The sequence below is a fragment of the Oreochromis aureus genome, linkage group 1 (genome assembly GCF_013358895.1).
Source record: "Oreochromis aureus strain Israel breed Guangdong linkage group 1, ZZ_aureus, whole genome shotgun sequence".
Classification (NCBI taxonomy): Eukaryota; Metazoa; Chordata; class Actinopteri; order Cichliformes; family Cichlidae; genus Oreochromis; species Oreochromis aureus.
In genome coordinates, this window is record NC_052942.1 from 35,490,162 (window position 1) to 35,509,551 (window position 19,390).

Sequence of the window (19,390 nt, forward strand, 5' to 3'; positions counted from 1 at the left end):
CCTGAGTGTATGAGATGGTGGAACTTAGTTATTATTCCTGTCCTAAACATCAAAAAATCTGCAGCCTTAATTTCAGTGTTCATATCAAAGCCAAGCCGCATAAACAGCTTGGTCTGTCTTATTTGTGTACAAATTGCTCCACTGATCAGTTGCCTGATAATACAAATGATGCAATCTATTTATATTTTGTAGGTCAAGTTTTCTGTCATATTGCTGCAAAGGGTTGAATGCAGGCAGGGAAAGTAACCTTCCAGAACTCCGCTAAAAGTGCATCACAGGGATTGAGAAACTGAACTAGATTTACTTGGGCTTCAATTTGGTTTTGGGGCTTAATGTCAGCTGTACTTATATGATCACTGCAGACACACTTAAACTACAGTGAGTCTTGAATGTATACATTTTCAGAAGGATTTTTTTCTGGCTTTATTTTTTTTGGGGGGGGGGGACTTGATACATATAACTGGTTAATTAATTACTCATAAAGAACACCGAGCAGTAAGAACTAGGACAGAAACAGCAGACTCTCTATATTATTTGACTTTTGCTCATCGGAAGAATACCAGGTTGCTGTTGCACATATACAGTGAATGTACAGAGGTTTAAAATGTGCTATGTATAAAACATTGTATGCTGTCTGGAAAGTACAGTTTGTTAATATAGGAGGATAAATTCAGGTCATTTAATCATTTACACACCATGTGAGGGCCAATTGTTCTATAACATACAAACCTGTGTAAACTGTACTAAAACTGTTGTCATGTGCCATCAGTATGTGCCGTGTTGCTCTTATGCTCTTTGTGCTTCAGCTTAACATTCCAGTCTCAGACTCAGGCTCTTTCCTCCTTAAACCCCTTGGCTACCTTCAGCCTTCTTTCCATCATCCAGTCCTGTTCCTCCCTACATCGCCATGGATGGTACAGTCCGAGAGAGAGAGAGAAGGAATGCAAGAACAGAAGAGAGAGGGAGAGAAAGGAGGGGGGAAAGGCAGCCATGCATTAAGTTATTTTTTAAATGACGGTGATCAGAGCAGAGGAGTAGGCCGAAGCAGGGAGGGACTAATAGAAGTGCACGAGGCGGGTTCACAACTCTCCTGACCGCCTCATTCTCCTCGCTCATTGGTAGGGGGGGTCCCTAGCTTCATAACACGCAAAACATGGGTGACCCTTCTTGCCTGCAGCCTTTGAAGCAATTGTGACAGCTGTCATCACTGTGTACGTCAAAACCTGCCACGATAGCTTCATCCTTGAATTGGAGATGCATCTGCAGGGAGACTTTTAAAAGCCCCTAAGAATAGGATTTGGAAAAAAAAAAGATCTGAAAATAAGGGTGTGGATGACAAACTATATGTATAAAATTACTCCTACCTCATCCCTTTTTTGTGCTTTAAGAGAGTAAAATTTATTAATGAATTTAAACTTGGCAACTTAAACAAACGTAACTTTTTAGTGTTAACAATACCCTCTAAAACATTTGTAGGAAGTCCTGATTGGATACTTATTGAAGAATAACCACTGGTATCAATTACACAGCAGATAGGAATCGGTCTGTGTGCATCTGCTCTCTGAATGCAACACATCAGAGTGGAACGTCTGTGAAATATGAAGTGTTACAGATTGCTGGCTGGTTTGTGCAAGAACTGCAGCTATAGTGGTTTATAAAGAATGTGCATGGGTAAAAGGAAACAGGTGTGAGGATGTCTTTGTGCAAGTGTGTTTTCTCGTGATGCCATCTTTATGAGGGCCTAAATGTGTTTCAGATATTTAGACAAAGGATTAATGCTAATGGGAACAGTTCGGTTAAGTAAGGCTTTCATTGCCGAATGTTAAGCTGTACAGTAATGTGTTTTAGAATGAAGCCGGTGAAAGGTTGTAGGCCTTGGTGGCAGAAGTATTTCTGAGTGTGGGTTTTTAAACCACTAGAAATCTCTTTCCTCAGGCCATCAAGTCAGATGATGATCTGACTTGATGCAGCTCTTTGGCTGACAGCTGCCCTCACCCTTTGGGCAGCACCACCACTGCACTAATGGAGGAAGAAGGTGACAGGAGAGGAGAGTTAGGATAAATAGAATAAAGGACAACAGACAAAACCTTATTGTATTTGAAGTGAATATGAACTATGGTAGAATGAGTCACAAGCAATGCCAGAGACTCCCTCCCTCAGGGAACACCAATCTAATCAGTGCTTGTGTCTTCACACTGAACAGGGTCTTGAAAATGGCAGAAATCTGCAGGTCTGGGTCACACTAGTATGCTTTGAGAGTTCGGCCTGACCCTAACCACAGATTGGTAGTCCTGTGTAGCACTGTGAGAGGTTCAGGGTAGGACATTTTAATAGATAAATCCTGGGACAAAATTCAGACAGTGTCAAATTTAGGATGACTGTCTCATGCTGTGAGCCCTGGTTTGACCCGTGTCTACTAACAAACCAATAGGAATGCAGCGTGAAGTGCAATGCTGATCAAAAGAGATTGGGTGCGAGTAAACCATATAAAACAAAATGATTGCGATTCCTCCAGAGTAGAATGTTTTGTGTATGGCCTCCAGCTCTTTTTCTTTCTCACTAAGTAATAACGGCGTCTTGGCACCACTTCAGCAAATGCGTCAAATGCGATCGCTTGCCTAAGTTTAAATGATCCATCTTGTAAAATGTGGCCTGAAGTGAACTTGTATAATTATTGTGCTTAAGTACCTTAAGAGATTTGACAGTTAAGCTGGCAGCTAGTAACCTTACACCAGGCTTGATTTACCAGTATTCAGACATACTTCATATTGTAATGACAATTCTAAAATGGTTGGTTTTCTCTGCACACTCAGATTCTCACATTTTGTTGTGTTTTTTTGTGGGAAGTAAAAATGAGTGAATTGATTGAACAGTCCACTTTTACTCCAAGATGTGGAAACTGTAATCATATGCACATACTCAACACATACTCATTTACTTCATGCATAGATTTAAACATATGCAAACAATAATGTAAAACCATGCTCTGATATATGTATTTCTTATAATCTGTGGAGCAGGTTGATGTCAAATGTTTATGCTCCTGTAACTTAGAGTTATTGATTTGCCAGCTTAAAAGCTTATAATTCATTGTCAGCACATACTATTTAAAATTAGGTTAGCCTGTACTGACATTTCCTCATATGCAGAGAAAACCAGATGGAGTTCCCGTCTGTTTACTGGAGGAAACCATTTTAAAGGACATGGCTGTTGGCTAAAAGCTCATGATGTCCGTCTTGTGTATGACTGAGGCTGCTTGTGTGTATATTTCCTTAGTTTTTCTGTAAAAGCTTGCACAGATATACAGAGCTGTTCCACCTCTTTTTAGAGGTTACCGTTTTTTCATTATTTTTCCCACGTGCCACCTTTAATATCTGCTTATGACCTCAGCCCAGTAACTGTTCCACACAATCATCTGAATGCAATAGACGATGTCAACACTCTGCCAGCTTCAGTACCCCTTTATCTCACACATCCAGTGCTATTCTCACACACACATTCCTGAAACGATTTACTACGCCTTCAGAGATGGATACAGCGCCCACCATAACACCCAGGGACACACCCAAATCCCCCGAGAGGCTGTTTTTGACATGTGACACAGAAGCTGTAAACAACTACAACAATGGCTATGTTTTAAAGTAAATGTTAAAACAAGGAAAGCCTAAAGCAAATGACTCTAATCCAGTTTGCCTGTCTGTCCACCCACATATAAATTTCTTTCTCTTTTTATCTCTGCATACTACACATTAGGGTCAAAATTAGCTTTGAAAGCCCATCCTACTGCATCCTTTTAATTTGCACTAAATGCCGTCTTTCTGTCTTTCCACATGTTCCTGTTGACCTCGATCCTCCCAACATCATCAGGAGTCAGTCCAAGGTAACGGCACACAAATACACACACACACACAGACATTTTCAACACTGAGCTAATTCCATGGTTGTGAATCATCTGTTTTAAACAAAGGCACCGCTGTACTTCTTCAGCTCAGTTTCTGAGCTGTGTGCAACCATACAGGCAGCGATACAAAGTAATGATTTGTAAAACCATTATTGCCAAAATAGTTTGTTTAATTTATGAACCTTTATTTTAATCCTGAGGCAATACTTGTTCCCTAGGAACTGAATGTTTTTTCCCACTGGTTCTCTTTGCTGTATGTGATCATTTTCCATCGTCGTTTGAGACTTGATGGTCGCTGTGATTACACAATTTGAGCATTTGATCATTTAAAAGCATAATATGCACCTTTTTACTGTGGTGGCTTGTGCAACTACATATTCCAGTATAACATCTTTCATTGGTGCTGTTTTGTCTGTGTGTTTACAGGTTTTTGCCTACGATTATTGTTTCTGGTCCATGGATGAGACAGATAAGGAAAAATTTGCAGGTATGTAAATTTTTATTTTAATCATTCAAAGAGAAATTGCATTAAAATATCACTACCAGATCTGTTAACTAAATATATACTTCAGTTATACCGACTGACTATGTATGTTTGTGCCACTTAACTACAGGTCAGGAGGTGGTGTTCCAGTGCCTTGGGGAAAGTCTTCTCCACAATGCCTTCCAGGGCTACAATGCCTGTATATTTGCCTATGGACAAACTGGTAATTTACACTTAGACAACTCACATATTTATGGTGAATCCTATTTTATGACAGAGCGTCTAACTTAACAACAGGGGTTGGTTACAGTATGTGGCAGATTTCTATCTATCTTTTATTGCCTTAAAGCTTTTTTAGGAGTGTCTTTGTGGACAACCACTTGTACCGACTTGCGTTTCTTCTGTACAAATAAGACACAGAAGTTAAAATACATGCACATGTTTCAGATATCTCATGTCCCATAACGTGTAGAGCACTTATCTTACTCTTACTTTACATATAATCTTGACCCTGCAACAGCAAGTTGGAGCTCATAAATTGATCCACTGTCTACACATGAGTCATAATGAGTCGAATCCTTTACTTGTTTGTCAGGTGAAATCATTCTTTAATAATTTCACAATCGTACCATCATTACTTTGTGTCTTAGTGGCAGTGTTTTATATCAGCTGCCACAAAGACAGGAGATTATTTTACATTTAACTATACCTGCTGCAGTCAGTCTCCTTAAATTGGAGTACTTGTTTCCGTGTTTGCAGGCTCGGGAAAGTCGTACACTATGATGGGCTCAGTGGATCAGCCAGGGCTGATACCTCGACTGTGCAGTGCTTTGTTTGAACGGACACAGAAGGAACAGCGGGAGGAGGAGAGCTTCACTGTTGAGGTCTCTTACATGGAGATCTACAATGAGAAGGTCCGAGATCTGCTCGATCCCAAAGGGTATGATTTCATTCCTCAATCAGCCCTTTTACAAACGTGTGGGTGGTTTCGTTTTTCATTTGAAAGGTGTGGCAGCTCTGATAAATCCTAAACAATTCAGTAGTTGCCTTTGGTTAAGTTCCCTTCCACGAGCCAAATTTAAATCAATGGAGTATCAGATTTACAGAACGTTTTTCTTTCTTCTTATATCCTTCTTTCGTCTCATATCCTTTTAATGCAGATTCTGCCTTTCTAATATTAGTATCCTGTTAAACTAGATTCAGCACCTTAGAGCTGACTCACTGTAAAACCCACAAAGGTTGTAACAGCACCAGCAGGTGTAGAATTACATCAGTCTTAGATGTATTTTCAAATGCAAATACAAATACATATTTAAAAGACTGTAACCACAGGCACTGAAGCATTAAAACACATTTTAATGTATTAAATTTAATTTTATAAAATATATGTGAAACTGTTTTGAAAGTCTAGAATTGTGCAAGGCATTCTTCAAGCAAAAAAGATTGAAGATATTCTTTATTTGACATTATTGTATATTTAATATCTGTAGAGTTTGACCTGCATGTCAGGCACAACCACTAAAACTGTTCTTGGAGAAACTTTGATAGAAAATGTTTTATATTTCTAATATTTTATACGCTAAACGTTTTATTTCCAAATAATTTGAAAAATAAATGCACATTAATAATGATAATGACAGTACCAATAAACTAAAATACATCTGCTGTAAGTCTACTTTTCTGGTAAATGACCAGCTTGCAGCTCTGCTCTAACATAAACTCAGATTAGCTGATAAATCAGTGAAAGTCTGTCATTTGTTCTGGATCCACCAGCTGCTGTGGTCAGTGCATAAAAAGATTAGCATTCTGCCCTGCAGTCACTGTTTTTGTCCAGTTTGTGTCCAGCAGGTCAGCTGTAAATCAGGACCCCAGGCCTGTGCCTGCTGTCCCAGACACTATAACCTTTGACCTTCACTCACTGCATGACCTTTAACCTCAATAAAACGGACCAAAGACTAGCAGACCATCTGACTGCCATATGCGCTCTGCTGTGGGTCAGATAATGATGAAGTTCTTAGGTCTGCGGCAAGTTAGAATCGGGGTCAGAGAGCCAAGTGTGAACTGTGCACTGTGGACTTCTGTTGGTTACCAGAGCAAGCCTAGCCTCTACTGCCTGACCTGCTTGGACATCATTGTTCAAGCATTGGATGCAATTGGTCATGAGTGACCATGTTGCGTGTCTTTGTTTTAAACCTCATTTTCTTTTATGCCCAGGGGTAGGCAAACACTGCGGGTGAGAGAACATAAAGTTTTGGGTCCATACGTTGATGGCCTGTCTCGACTAGCGGTGGCCAGCTACAAGGTAAAAACAATTCACTGAACAAAAAAACCTTTCATGCATTTATGTCACAACTACTACCCTGAACATCCAGCGTGCAGCACTGCACCACACATCCTGTCAGATCAGTTCTTCAGATATTCTGTGACACTTGAACAGAGTTTCTTACTGCCATTTCCTCTCACTGTCCTCTTTGAGGGTTTATATCACCTGAAGTACCAAATGTTAGTAGTCTCACCAACCAAATCAAAAATGGTGATAACATTTTGTTGTTTTATATTGTGCTTTTCAGGCGATTCAACAGCACTAGTTATAAATTATAACCATCATAAAATATAGAAATTGGTGAAGAATGTGCCGTGTAATCATCTTTAAGGATTAAAGGCTCAATTTATGGCCATATTGACAACTATTCTTTGGAGCGAGGTAAAGCACGTTCAAATAAAAGTGAAACAAACAGTTTTATCATTTACAGCTAAATGTCATGGTTACAGTATCTGTAGCTCTTCATCCATCCATCCTCACTCATGAACTTGTCACTGCATAAGTATTAAAGGTTGGAATTTGAGCATTGTAGTGATGCTTGTCACATTTTCTCTTTTATGTGACAAAATAGTGATTTTAATGAAGGCATGGCAAAATATTTTAGCATTTTCTTTTTTAGTAAAATACTGTCATGTAATCTGTTTTTGAAATTAAAGCAAAATGGGAAAATATGAAAATGATTGTTTGTTTATTGTCTCTTCTTCCGTCAGGACATTGAGTCTCTAATGTCAGAGGGCAATAAGTCACGCACTGTCGCTGCTACCAACATGAATGAGGAGAGCAGTCGATCGCATGCAGTCTTCAACATTATTCTCACACACACACTCAAAGATTTAAAGTCTGGGGTAAGATATAACAACACAAACACACACATGCTCACACAGAACTGATCTGTTATTTATAAAGATGACTAGTTAACATCTGTTCCAACTTCAAACCATGTTCCCTCAGTCCCCATGCCATAATTTCATCCCTGCACCATCAAGTTGCTGCATCATCCACCCACTTCTAAGCTCTCAAATATGCACTACACTGTCTAGCCACATCAATCACACATAGATTTTCTTCAAAAGGCCTGCAAGGATTTGCCGGGCACGAGAAATCTAAAGCTTTAGAAATGATTAAGACTTTACTTTTTAATCGTTATGATTGCTGAACTTTTTGGGGTTGCGATAATGTTTCTGCTATTTTTAATAATATCTAAACCACAAGAAAAAAGAAAGCTACCAAAAGGGATGATGTCAGCCTCGCCATGTGACCAGCCACTCTAAGAAAAGACTTAAATGACTAATTCTCCGTCCTGACTGACCCACTTAGTCTCTCCTGATCCTTGCTCTTATTTCCAGCCAGAGTTGCTACCAGCAAGTCCTGTTAATAATTCACAGACATGACTGTGAGTTTGTCAGTTGATACAGCCTACTCTCCTTTCAAGTCACGCCCAGAGTCAGTCACTGAATTGGCCAGACAGTTCGCCGGTAGGTTCATCAAACTGAACAAAGTCTAACAGACAGCAAACACATAAACTGTGTAGTCAGTGAGTGAATCACTTAGCTGACACATCCTTCTGCTACTTTTAACACTATATTTTATTGTCCCGTCATAAGTGAACATACGATTAAAAATCTCTACTGGTTTGTGTTATTCCAAAGAACACAACTTTGCCCATTCAGTGCAATTTGAGTAATTTTGTTTCTGTTTTTGCAGTGCTGACTGCAATATTTATGCTGGTTTTTATGTTCCCGTCTTGTTGCTTTGTGATCCTCTGACTAGCAGAGTATTAGTCATTAGGGATGTTGGATTCGTTTCATGGCACTGAAACCCTGTTAGGCAGTGGTAAGCAGTATTTCTGTGACCCTGAGAACACCATTTAAGGTAGTCAACTTCAATATTCAACACGTTTTAAGCATCCAAGTTTCTTCAACCTAAATATATAATCTGTCCCCAGTTTTAAAGAAATAGCGACCGCTGATCTTTGAATTGGAGCTCATCTCTGCCCTCTAATGACATAGCCTGTGTTGGGGGGAGGTTAATAAGAGGCAACCTTTGACAAGTAGCAGAATCACCTGTTGCTGGATGAGTCATTCTGACACTCAGAACCTTGTCACTGGTTTTCCTTTCAGTATCCTGTCCTGTTTGGACTTTTCAGCCACGCTTTCAACTCAAAGGTCAAATTTGGTTGCGCTTTGGTCATATGTGCCTGTCTATATCTCGATGGTTTCCTGATGTTTCTCTGTGTCATAAAATACTTTGCAGGCTGTATACTATAATGCAGAGTTTTTAAAATGTATTCTAGCAGTTGTTTTTTGCACTGCGGAGTTGACCCTATTTCTTAACATGTGTATCTGTGTGTTGATGCCCCGACACTTGTTTTATAAGCAGATACATAGATACATTACAGCATTACATTTGTTACTGACTCGACTATCAACTCCCCTGCTTTAATAATAAAGTATTTCCCTCTTTTTACTATTCTAGTAGCTAGTTAGATGTTAAGACTCGAACAAGACGAAAGTGTCAGGATACTGTAGACTTTTGATAAAGAATGGTGTTTATCCCCAAGTCTTATATTTCCAGGCTACAGATCCTATCATTGATGATGCAGTAAGGAGCTAAAATTACTAAATTACAAAAGGTTGTGGCTTCTCATGTGGTAGTGCTGTTCAGTCATCAGCTTTGCCTCCCCGCTCTCTGTAGCTGTCTAACATGACTTCTCAGTTCAGGGCATTATTTAAAAAAAGGTCTAGTTTTCTGTTCCGGATAAACATCTCTTGTTTGTTTAACAATTTGCTCAGTCCTGGGGGATCTACACTTGTGCTGGTGTGAGGCTGATCTCTATCACTTGTCCCTGAGGGTGAGCTTTATCTCATAAGTGAGTCTTTTCAGAATTCAAGTTTGAGTTTACTTTACCTGAGATTTCAAGGTGACAATGCAATGCAGCTGTTTAAGATTTAAGATTGAACTTATCCGCTTCTCAAGATAAGGTTGCTTTGCTTTCCAAGCACAATGAAAACCCCTTTAACCAATGTTTATTTTATAGTAACACATATACATTCTCACAATTACAAACAAACTGCTGCAAAATGTAGTGTAGAAAAATTGTACAAAAGCTTTTCTGTATGTAATAAAAGAACATATGTAACAGAACACATGGCTAAAGTTAGCTTATTATGATTTTCCTTATTTTCTTTCATTTATACATCCTGATAAAATAGGTAATATATTCTCATATTAGTCATGGTTGTATTTCTAACCATGACATCACCTTATGTGCTTGAAATCCTTCTTAGCCGACAGCTCAGATTTCAGATTGCCCTAAACTCTGTTTCAGAGGGTTTTTTCCTGCTCAGGTGCAGCTCGGACAGTGAGCATAGCAGCCCCTACGGCAGGGGTGGGCAACTCCAGGCCTCAAGGGCCGGTGTCCTGCAGGTTTTAGATGTCCTTGATCCAACACAGCTGATTTAAATGGCTCGAAGTTCTTCAGCGGCCCGGTAATGAACTAATCATTTGATTCAGGTGTGTTGACCCAGGGTGAGATCTAAAACCTGCAGGACACCGGCCCTTGAGGCCTGGAGTTGCCTACCCCTGCTCTACACCCTGTTGTTCAGACTTTTTTTTTTTTCTTTTTTTTTCTTTGAGGGTCAGCCATTCAGAAAAAATGCAAGAAACACAAATAACAATATTGGTAAATATTGTCAGATATATAGAGCATCAGTTTTTTGTTTTTCAGCTTCTAAGGTGAAATAATGAAAAATTTGAAAACCAATGGCTTAAAGCAGTGATCCCCAACCCCTGGGCCACGGACCGGTACTGGTCCGTGAGTCATTTGGTACCGGGCCGCAAGATTGAGGCTCGGGTGTGAAATTTATGGTTTTCAAGGTTGTTACTGGTTTTTTTAGCATTATTTTTTTAATCTTTTTTTATCATTAACTCTGTTTCCCTGGGACTTTTCCCGTATGTTATAAATAAATCTTCTTTTTTTGGCAGGGGTACTGGTTTTATTTTGTTGTATTTATCCGCGACACCTTAAAGGCCTATCCGTGAAAATATTGTCGGATATAAACCGGTCCTTGGTGCAAAAAAGGTTGGGGACCGCTGGCTTAAAGGATGATAAAGTCGCGTGTTTCAGACAGTAGGCGAACCAGATTAAAAAAAATCTCCCAAGAATAAAAGCTAAAAATGCTCATAATAGGTCAGCTTTAAGTCTCAATAGTCAAGCTTGTTGAAATGTTGAACAACTTGTAAAGATTTTGATGAAAGTTTAGAATCAGAAAAAATGATGAATATACACTAAAAAGAGAGAGCTTGTTTTTGTTTTAATCAAAACCAGTGATGTCAAAGAATAGTTAGGACGGTGTTAGCTGAAATTTTGCTTTGCAGTCCAGAAGAACCCAAAGGTCACAACACTGAAACTAAAGCAGTAGAAGGTTTAAGTATTTTCAGCTATACCGTTAGCACAGTGTGAATCATGTAATGAATTTGGTGTTTTGTGCACTGGGGTTACTCTTCTGGTAAGGCAGCAGGTAGTCTCATCTTGTGAAGTTGGCTTGTTGAGTCTGCAAGGCTGCAACTGAAGTGGAGCAGTGTGGACTTGATAGAGATTTATGGAGTTATGTGGGAGTGGGAGTGAACTAGTTCTTTTACAAGAACACCATTATCATTGTATCTGTGTGCACATTCAGCCAAAACGTTTTGGAGGCTTGACATAAGAACACCTGGTAGAGTCCAAACATGTCACACCAGAGATCATCAGCCACTTAGCTGATCAGTAATTGCATGACATTGTATGTGACTTTGTTAGAACATTGATGTGTGCAGAAAAGCAAGGTGGCTTGACAAGTGCACAGTTGACACACACAGAGGACTGCATCTGCTGATATTTAGCTGTTGGGCTGCTTTGGCTTGTCAGCAGGTGTTGATCAGGTGTTAGATTCAGCCTTGTCAGCTGCTGACCTGTCACAATCAGGAGTGGATGTGGCATACAGATAGATGTGATATCCACCTCTTCAACAGCCCTTGGGAAGACACAGAGGGAAACTGTCATCAAGACACTGAAAGATAACGGTGTGCTCTGGTTGGTAGAATTACAAGAATCAGAAGGTTAGAAGACAAGAAATGATATTGCTCAGTTACACTTAAAAGCATACAAAAAAGTTGCTCAGGTAAAAGCTGCTTAAAAATCAGCCTCTTTAGTAAATTAAGGGTTATTAGAGATTTGTCAGACCCCATGTGGGTCAGTGTTACTGCTTCTCTGAAGTAAGTGAAGTTAGTTCAGATGTGCCTAATCATCTTTACTGCAACCCCTGGATATGTTGTAAAGCAGCCTGGGAACACCATGGCTTTTTGTTCCATTGCTTGTTACACCGGGAAAAAAAAAACATCAGTGGAAAGTCAGAAGAAGGAAGGAAAAAAAAAAAAAGCTGAATACATTTTACAGTGGACTGAAACACCAACGCGGGTTGCAGGACCCTGCTAGAGCATCTCTAGTGCATCAGGCACCATGAATGCAGCAACAAATGGGACACTAATCAGACTTTCTTTTTCTTTTTGCTCTTTCCGTATTTCTGTAGACGAGTGGGGAAAAGGTGAGTCGGCTGAGCCTAGTAGACTTGGCTGGAAGTGAGCGAGCAGCAAAGACTGGAGCAGCAGGAGAGCGCCTGAAGGAAGGAAGCAACATCAACAAGTAATGAAAGCAATTAAAACATGGATACAGAGAAACACTACATAAACAGTTTTTTAAATGTTTTCCCAATAAAGGTTAAACATTCTTTCCAAGGTCATTCAAGCTTGACCTTAAAGTATCTCAACATCCACAAGCAGACAGAGCTACATGATTGCTATCAGTCCATCAGCTGGTAAATTAAAGAAAATAAAATGTCTGTTTCTCTTTGTGTTTGCAAGGTCCCTCACAACTCTGGGTCTAGTGATCTCAGCTCTGGCTGAACAAGGAACCGCCAAGAACAAGACCAAGTTTGTTCCTTACAGAGACTCTGTTTTGACATGGTTACTGAAGGTATGATAAACATAAACGACCACCTGAGCAAAACACATTTTATAGCATTTTTTCCCTATATTTTACTCTTTTTTTTTTTTCTTTTTTTTTTCTGTTTGTCTCCAGGACTGCCTGGGAGGTAACAGTCGGACAGCAATGGTTGCTACTGTGAGTCCAGCGGCAGACAACTACGAGGAGACGCTGTCGACACTACGGTATGCCGACCGAGCGAAGAACATAGTTAACCATGCTGTTGTTAATGAAGATCCCAACGCTCGCATCATCAGGGAGCTCCGAGAGGAAGTAGAAAAACTACGAGTACAACTGACACAGGCAGAGGTGAGAGATCTTCACAATCTAACCAATCACTGTGTTGAAGTATTTGCCTCACCTGCTTCTCGTGTGCTTTTTTTTATCGCCAGTCTTTGAAAGCTCCAGAGCTGAAAGACCGTCTGGAGGAGTCCGAAAAGTTGATTCAAGAGATGACGGTCACATGGGAGGAGAAGCTTCGCAAAACTGAGGAGATTGCACAGGTGAGACGCACAAGAAACATCAAATGTAATTGATTTTTTTTTTTTTTTTATTCAGTGCAAGAATTACAGTGCACAGTGTCTTTATTTTCTCAAACTGTGTCATTTAGATACTTTAAAAGCTGAAAGTGTGATGTTTTTTGTTTTGTGTGTGTGTGTGTGTGTGTGTGTGTGTGTGTGTGTGTGCAGGAGCGTCAGAAGCAGTTGGAGAGTCTGGGTATTTCTCTTCAGTCTTCAGGGATTAAAGTTGGAGACGATAAGAGTTTTCTTGTCAACCTTAATGCTGATCCTGCACTCAATGAACTACTTGTGTACTACCTGAAGGTTTGCATGAACACACACACACACACACACACACACACACACACACACACACACACACACACACACACACACACAGACGCCATCATGCTTTACCTAATGCCTTCTAAAGTATTATGCCTGACTATTTAAAAAAACAAAAAAAAACAGAGTTGTGTAACTGCAATTTAATGAGCGATCAGTCTTTGTCCTCTAAACACTAAATTTGATCAGATGTGTCAGAGATTTTTTATTTTATTTTTTTACACAGTTTGAATCATAGAAACTGAAGTTTCATTTTCCTTAATAGCAAGCTGAAGAAAAATCAGTTGTCATGTGACTTGCACTGGGTTCTTGAAAACGCTTAAGAGGAAATTTAATTCATTTATAGGAAACGTGAAAGGCAACCAGCTGTAATGGAACATAATAATGTTGCTGTTTGATGGGTTTGATTAGAATAGATAAAATTTAAGGAGTAAAATTTAGATCAGTTGTGATTGTAATTATAACTGGAACATCCCATAGATTTGTGATGTGTTCCTCTAGACAGGCTCTTTATTCCCCTTTTGTTTGAGTCAGCTGATTGTAACATGTTGAACATCTCAGGAACACACAAAAGTGGGCTCAGCAGACTCCCAGGACATTCAGCTGTGCGGGATGGGTATCCAGGCAGAGCACTGTGTCATTGACATCACAGCAGAGGCAGCTGTGATTCTCGCCCCCCACCGCAACGCTAGGTAAGGAACGCAAATGTAACACAAGCAAAGTTAGGAGAATTACACTGCAAGGTTTTAATTGGGTAACTTTGGATTAAAACCAGGGTTTTTAAAGTTCTAAAGGTGGTTTATTTCTCACTGGGACTTTATCACCGTAGTAAGTTAATGCCGCACACCTAATGTCCTCCAGAGTAGGTTATATTCAAGATAAGAGATCAGCACATACAAAACCACTGCCCACTGACCAGCTGGATTCTCCCTCCAGCCTCAGTGCACAGAGAGAGAGTCAGTAGTTTTCAGCAATCATTCTAAACCTTGTGTTTTTTCCCTTATTAACTTGTGATCAGTGGAATGAAATTTATATCCTGATTCTTTTTTTCCCCTTCCTGCTGGCTACAGGAAAACATAGTCCTTTTTCTAGTTGACCTTTATGTGGAATTTACAGGTCAGCCTACTTACCCGTTGCTCTCAAATAGTTCGGCACCATCAGTTGGGAAAAGGTCCTAAAAGTGTTCTAAATTGCATAAGGATATCTTTATGCTACACAAACCCATATACGTACTTTTTTTTTTTTAATACCATAGCACTTCTGTCTCACACTGACCGCTTTATATCTAGTAAGACTGCAGCAAATACATTGCTGAACTGCTTGTAATATGCATTTGGCCTCTTTTTATTTTACTAAAGTTATAGCTGTCTTTTGTAAAATATACAATTTGTCACCTGTGTGCAAAAATGCCTAGTTTATGTGAACACACTTATAACTACACTGGGAAACATTGGGTTGACTTATTTAGTTAATAAACGCCTTTGTGTGAGTGTTGCTTATGTTAGAGTAGTTAAGTTTAGTTTTATTCTGTATTTGTCAGAGACCGTTCACAAAAACATTCTCATGAGAGAAACAATCCCTTGTGATACATTTAGCTACTACCTAATTGTATGTGCAGTCCCTGGCTGATACATTAGTGTTAAACAAGCTATAAAATACAAATACATGTCCAAGATGTAAGATTACAATGTAAAGCCAGGTAAGGAAAAGGTTATTTGGAACTTGCTGCATTATACAGGCCCTATGTTGATGAGGCTAAACATAGTGTAGTTAACCCCACCAGGGTTAAAGTCCTCTTACCAAAACAGATGTTGTTTTCTTCAGTCGGTTACTTCAGCTTCTGTTTGAGGTTCTTTAAAAATATAAATGCAACTCCCAACTAATGTCACCATCTTTTTTTGTAAACAGGACGTGTGTTAATGGCTCTCCAGTAACCAGTGCTCTGCAACTCCACCATGGGGACCGAATCCTCTGGGGAAACAACCACTTCTTTAGGTAACTGCTGTTCTTTCTATTTAATTTATTTTTTGTCTTTTTTTTTTTTTTTGTGTAACTCCCATCAGTTCCAGTTGTTTCCATGTTGTGTCAATCGGTTTGGACTATTTGTTAAAGTTACATAAAAAAATCACTGATGAATGCATTTAACTCACTTTCAGGATCAACCTGCCTAAGCGGCGCTCTCGGGCTGCTGATGATGAAGAGGGTGAAGGTGGCATGATGAAGAACAGTGGTAGCAGTGAGCAGCTGGATGCAGATGGTGATACAGCCAGTGAAGTGTCCAGTGAAGTCAGCTTCTCGTATGAGTTTGCCCAGACAGAGGTCATGATGAAAGCCCTGGGCAGCAATGGTAAGATGTCTTAGGACACTATTATGGAAAACAGCATGTCTTTTTCACTTCCTGTCTGACTTCTCAATGTTCTGTCCATTCAGACCCCATGCAGGTAGTCCTCCAATCTCTGGAGAGGCAGCACGAAGAGGAGAAGCGTTCTGCTTTGGAGCGACAGAGGCAGATGTACGAGCAGGAGCTCCAGCAGTTGCGTAAGAAGCTCAACCCAGAACGCCTGTCCACAGGTCAGTCTGGAGGGCCAACAATTGGGCAGCAAGGTCCAGGACAGCAATCTCACTATCGCAGCATGGAGAGGCTCAGTATAGGAGGGATGAGCCATTCAAGCAGTGCTCAGAGCAGACTGAGGCAGTGGAGTGAGGACAGGTGAGTGTCTTTGAATTTTAGGAACATGCATAATGTGTTGATTAATACCAGCTTGGTTTTTCTAATCCATCCGTTCTCCTCTCTCCCCTCATGTTGTTTGCCACCTGTTGTCCTTCTGCAGGGAGGCTGTGTTGGTGAGGAGTCTTCGGAGGTTGAGGGAGCAGATAGTCAGGGCGAACCTCCTGGTACAAGAAGCCTGTTTCATTGCAGATGAGCTGGAACGGCACACCGAGTACCGAGTCACTCTGCAGATCCCATCAGACAACCTCAATGCAAACCGCAAGGTCGTAAACACAAACATGAAGACCTTACATGTGGGTGACCTGTCCTCTGGTGTTCCCAAAAGCTTATAAGTATGTCTGTGTGTCTGTGTGTAGAGGGATGCAGTGCTCAGTGAACCAGCGATTCAGGTTCGAAGACGGGGTCGGGGCAAACAGATCTGGAGTTTGGAGAAGATGGAGAACCGTCTGGTTGACATGAGAGAGCTGTACCAGGAATGGCAGGACTACCACTTAAATCATCCAGACGACCAGGTGAGTTAACAGCCATATGACACCATGATAGCTTTATTGTAAACTTATTGGGAATCTTATGAAGTCAAACATACAAAGCACATTTCTAACATCTGTCTATTAAAATTTTCCTTGTCCAGGTAATGTGTTCATATTTCCGCCGAGCGGACCCGTTTTTTGACGAGCAAGAAAACCACAGCCTGATCGGCGTCGCCAACGTCTTCCTTTCCTGTCTTTTCTATGACGTCAAGCTGCAGTACGCTGTTCCCATCATCAACCAGAAAGGAGAGGTAGAACACAATTTGTCACCAGTTTAATTCCTAAATTTCTTCTTATAGGAAAAGTAGCCCTGACTTACAGAAACAGCCTCTAGACTTGGTATGTTGTTACATTTTTCACTGTGACTCAGGAAGAGTTTCAGTGAGATCAGAATTTAAAAGTAAAGGTTTGCATGATATTCAGGGAATTGTGTTGGTAAAGTGTTAGAAGAATGATAGCAAAAATTGACTCCAGGAAGCTGATGTAAACTTTCAGCTGATTTTGATGATTGCATTTGAAATCTGATTGGTGAATGAGCAGCTATAGAATAAAACAGCCAGAGATACAGGCAGTCTTAGGGGACAAGGAACAAATTCTGGGAAAAATTTACATGCTGTTCTCATTTTCAAGTCCATACTTTTATTCATGAAGTCTATTAAAACAGCTTTGCATCTTTCCCCGTTCAAAAAAATATTTTCTTATACTAAAGGCTAAAGGCTGTTTTCTCTGTTTTCTTGCTGTGTTTAGGTTACAGGTCGCCTGCATGTGGAGGTGGTAAGAGTTGGAGGGGGCTTAGAGGATAACATGGCTGGAGGAGATGAGCCTGACAACAACCAAGACACTGAAGTTCAGGATCGCAAACTGGTCTGCATGGTAAGACTCATAGCTCATCAGAAAACTTAGTGCATTCAGACCATCTGAATCTTCCCAATACTTCCAGGACTATTAGGTGTGTTTAGTTTGCATCTCATTTTTCCTGCTTGTCATCCACAGATTAAAATCCTGCAGGCTACTGGTCTTCCTCAGTACCTGTCCAACTTCGTCTTTTGTCAGTATTCTTTCTGGGACCAGCCCGAGCCTATCATCGTGGCTCCCGAAGTTGACACGTCATCCTCATCACCCAGCAACAAGGACCCACACTGCATGGTGGTGTTTGACAGCTGCAAGGTAAACATGGGAGGGAAGACAAGAATTTCAAGTCTTACAACAAATCAAGAAGCTTTCCTGAGCTGTGTCTATTTTGATTTCTAGTTGTGTGAAAATGTGTTGGGGATTGGTCTGAATGGCACTTGTTTTTGGGGGTTATGTAGGAGCTGGCTGTGTCCGTAACTGAGGAATTTATCGAGCACCTTACAGAAGGGGCAGTCGCCATTGAGGTGTACGGACACAGACAGGCTGATGCTGGAAGAAACCCCGCACTGTGGGACCTCAGCATTATCCAAGCTAAGACACGCACATTACGAGATAGGTAGATATAACAGAAAGAGTACATATAGACTCTTGTTCTGCAAAGAGCACAGGTGTGCAAACAGTATCTGATTTTGTAGATGGAGTGAGGTAACACGTAAGCTCGAGCTGTGGATTCAAATCCTGGAGATAAACGAGAACGGAGACTTTGTTCCAGTGGAAGTGGTACCTGCCAGAGATGTGCAGACCGGAGGAATCTTCCAGCTTCGGCAGGTGAGGATGACACGTCACAACAAAAACAGTCAACCTGTTTGAATCAGAAAACTGGAAGAGCGGGCTTCTAAATATTCTAACTAGTGCCTTGTCTTCCTAATCCTCTTCAACCTTCTCCTCATACTCCTTTAGGGTCAGTCGAGAAGAATCCAGGTGGATGTGCGCTCAGTTCAGGATTCTGGCACTATGCCCCTGATCGCAGAGATTGTGCTCGCTGTATCAGTGGGCTGTGTGGAGATCAGAAACACCACAGCAAACCAGGAAGCAGATGAGATGGATAGTTATCAGGTAGACCACTCTGTCTACAGTCTGATTTACTCTTTCATTGAGTCATAAATTACCTTTGAAGTAGCTGACTTGAGGCAGAAGATGGAGTGATTAACTGAGTTGTTTGGTGGACAGGAAAGAGACCTGGAACGGTTACGGGGGCAGTGGTTAGCTGCTCTCACCAAGAGACAGGAATACCTTGATCAGCACCTACAGAGCCTGGTTAGCAAAGCAGGTAAAAATACATAGATTAGTATGCAAAATATTTATATGCACAGGTATTTAACAACTGTTTCTGATCCTAATTCACAATTACAGCAATTTACACTTTGCAAGTGGAATAAGGTGAATGAAATGTTTAATGCATGCATGTTGTGTACAGAAAAAACAGAAGATGACATGGAGAGGGAGGCGCAGCTGCTTGAATGGCGTTTGACTCTAACTGAGGAGAGAAATGCTGTAATGGTGCCCTCTGCTGGCAGCGGCATTCCTGGAGCACCTGCTGAATGGTACAGCACATTAAATGATGTTCTTATTGAAAACAGCTGAAGCCCCTGTGAGCCTAAAGCTGCAGCTTCAGACTGCTTTAAACGCTCTGTATCAAACCGCT

At 40.6% G+C, this 19,390-nt stretch overlaps 1 protein-coding gene across 7 annotated transcripts in view; it reads left to right on the plus strand.

Annotated features, from left to right (window-relative positions):
* The window catches only part of kif13ba (kinesin family member 13Ba), a 59,251-nt gene that overhangs the window by 25,029 nt on the left and 14,832 nt on the right, over positions 1–19,390 (plus strand). For all 7 annotated transcript variants that reach the window (XM_039613154.1, XM_039613156.1, XM_031746612.2 and 4 more), the window contains 25 exons: positions 3,868–3,880; positions 4,328–4,388; positions 4,516–4,608; positions 5,145–5,325; positions 6,600–6,687; positions 7,419–7,553; positions 12,276–12,388; positions 12,607–12,718; positions 12,824–13,036; positions 13,120–13,230; positions 13,417–13,551; positions 14,134–14,264; positions 15,481–15,567; positions 15,729–15,919; positions 16,003–16,282; positions 16,404–16,566; positions 16,660–16,815; positions 16,935–17,084; positions 17,581–17,706; positions 17,827–18,000; positions 18,144–18,301; positions 18,381–18,513; positions 18,646–18,801; positions 18,916–19,015; positions 19,163–19,289. In XM_039613154.1, coding sequence (XP_039469088.1) covers positions 3,868–3,880; positions 4,328–4,388; positions 4,516–4,608; positions 5,145–5,325; positions 6,600–6,687; positions 7,419–7,553; positions 12,276–12,388; positions 12,607–12,718; positions 12,824–13,036; positions 13,120–13,230; positions 13,417–13,551; positions 14,134–14,264; positions 15,481–15,567; positions 15,729–15,919; positions 16,003–16,282; positions 16,404–16,566; positions 16,660–16,815; positions 16,935–17,084; positions 17,581–17,706; positions 17,827–18,000; positions 18,144–18,301; positions 18,381–18,513; positions 18,646–18,801; positions 18,916–19,015; positions 19,163–19,289 — 3,387 coding nt within the window. The remainder of the gene's footprint in view (positions 1–3,867; positions 3,881–4,327; positions 4,389–4,515; positions 4,609–5,144; positions 5,326–6,599; positions 6,688–7,418; positions 7,554–12,275; positions 12,389–12,606; positions 12,719–12,823; positions 13,037–13,119; positions 13,231–13,416; positions 13,552–14,133; positions 14,265–15,480; positions 15,568–15,728; positions 15,920–16,002; positions 16,283–16,403; positions 16,567–16,659; positions 16,816–16,934; positions 17,085–17,580; positions 17,707–17,826; positions 18,001–18,143; positions 18,302–18,380; positions 18,514–18,645; positions 18,802–18,915; positions 19,016–19,162; positions 19,290–19,390) is intronic.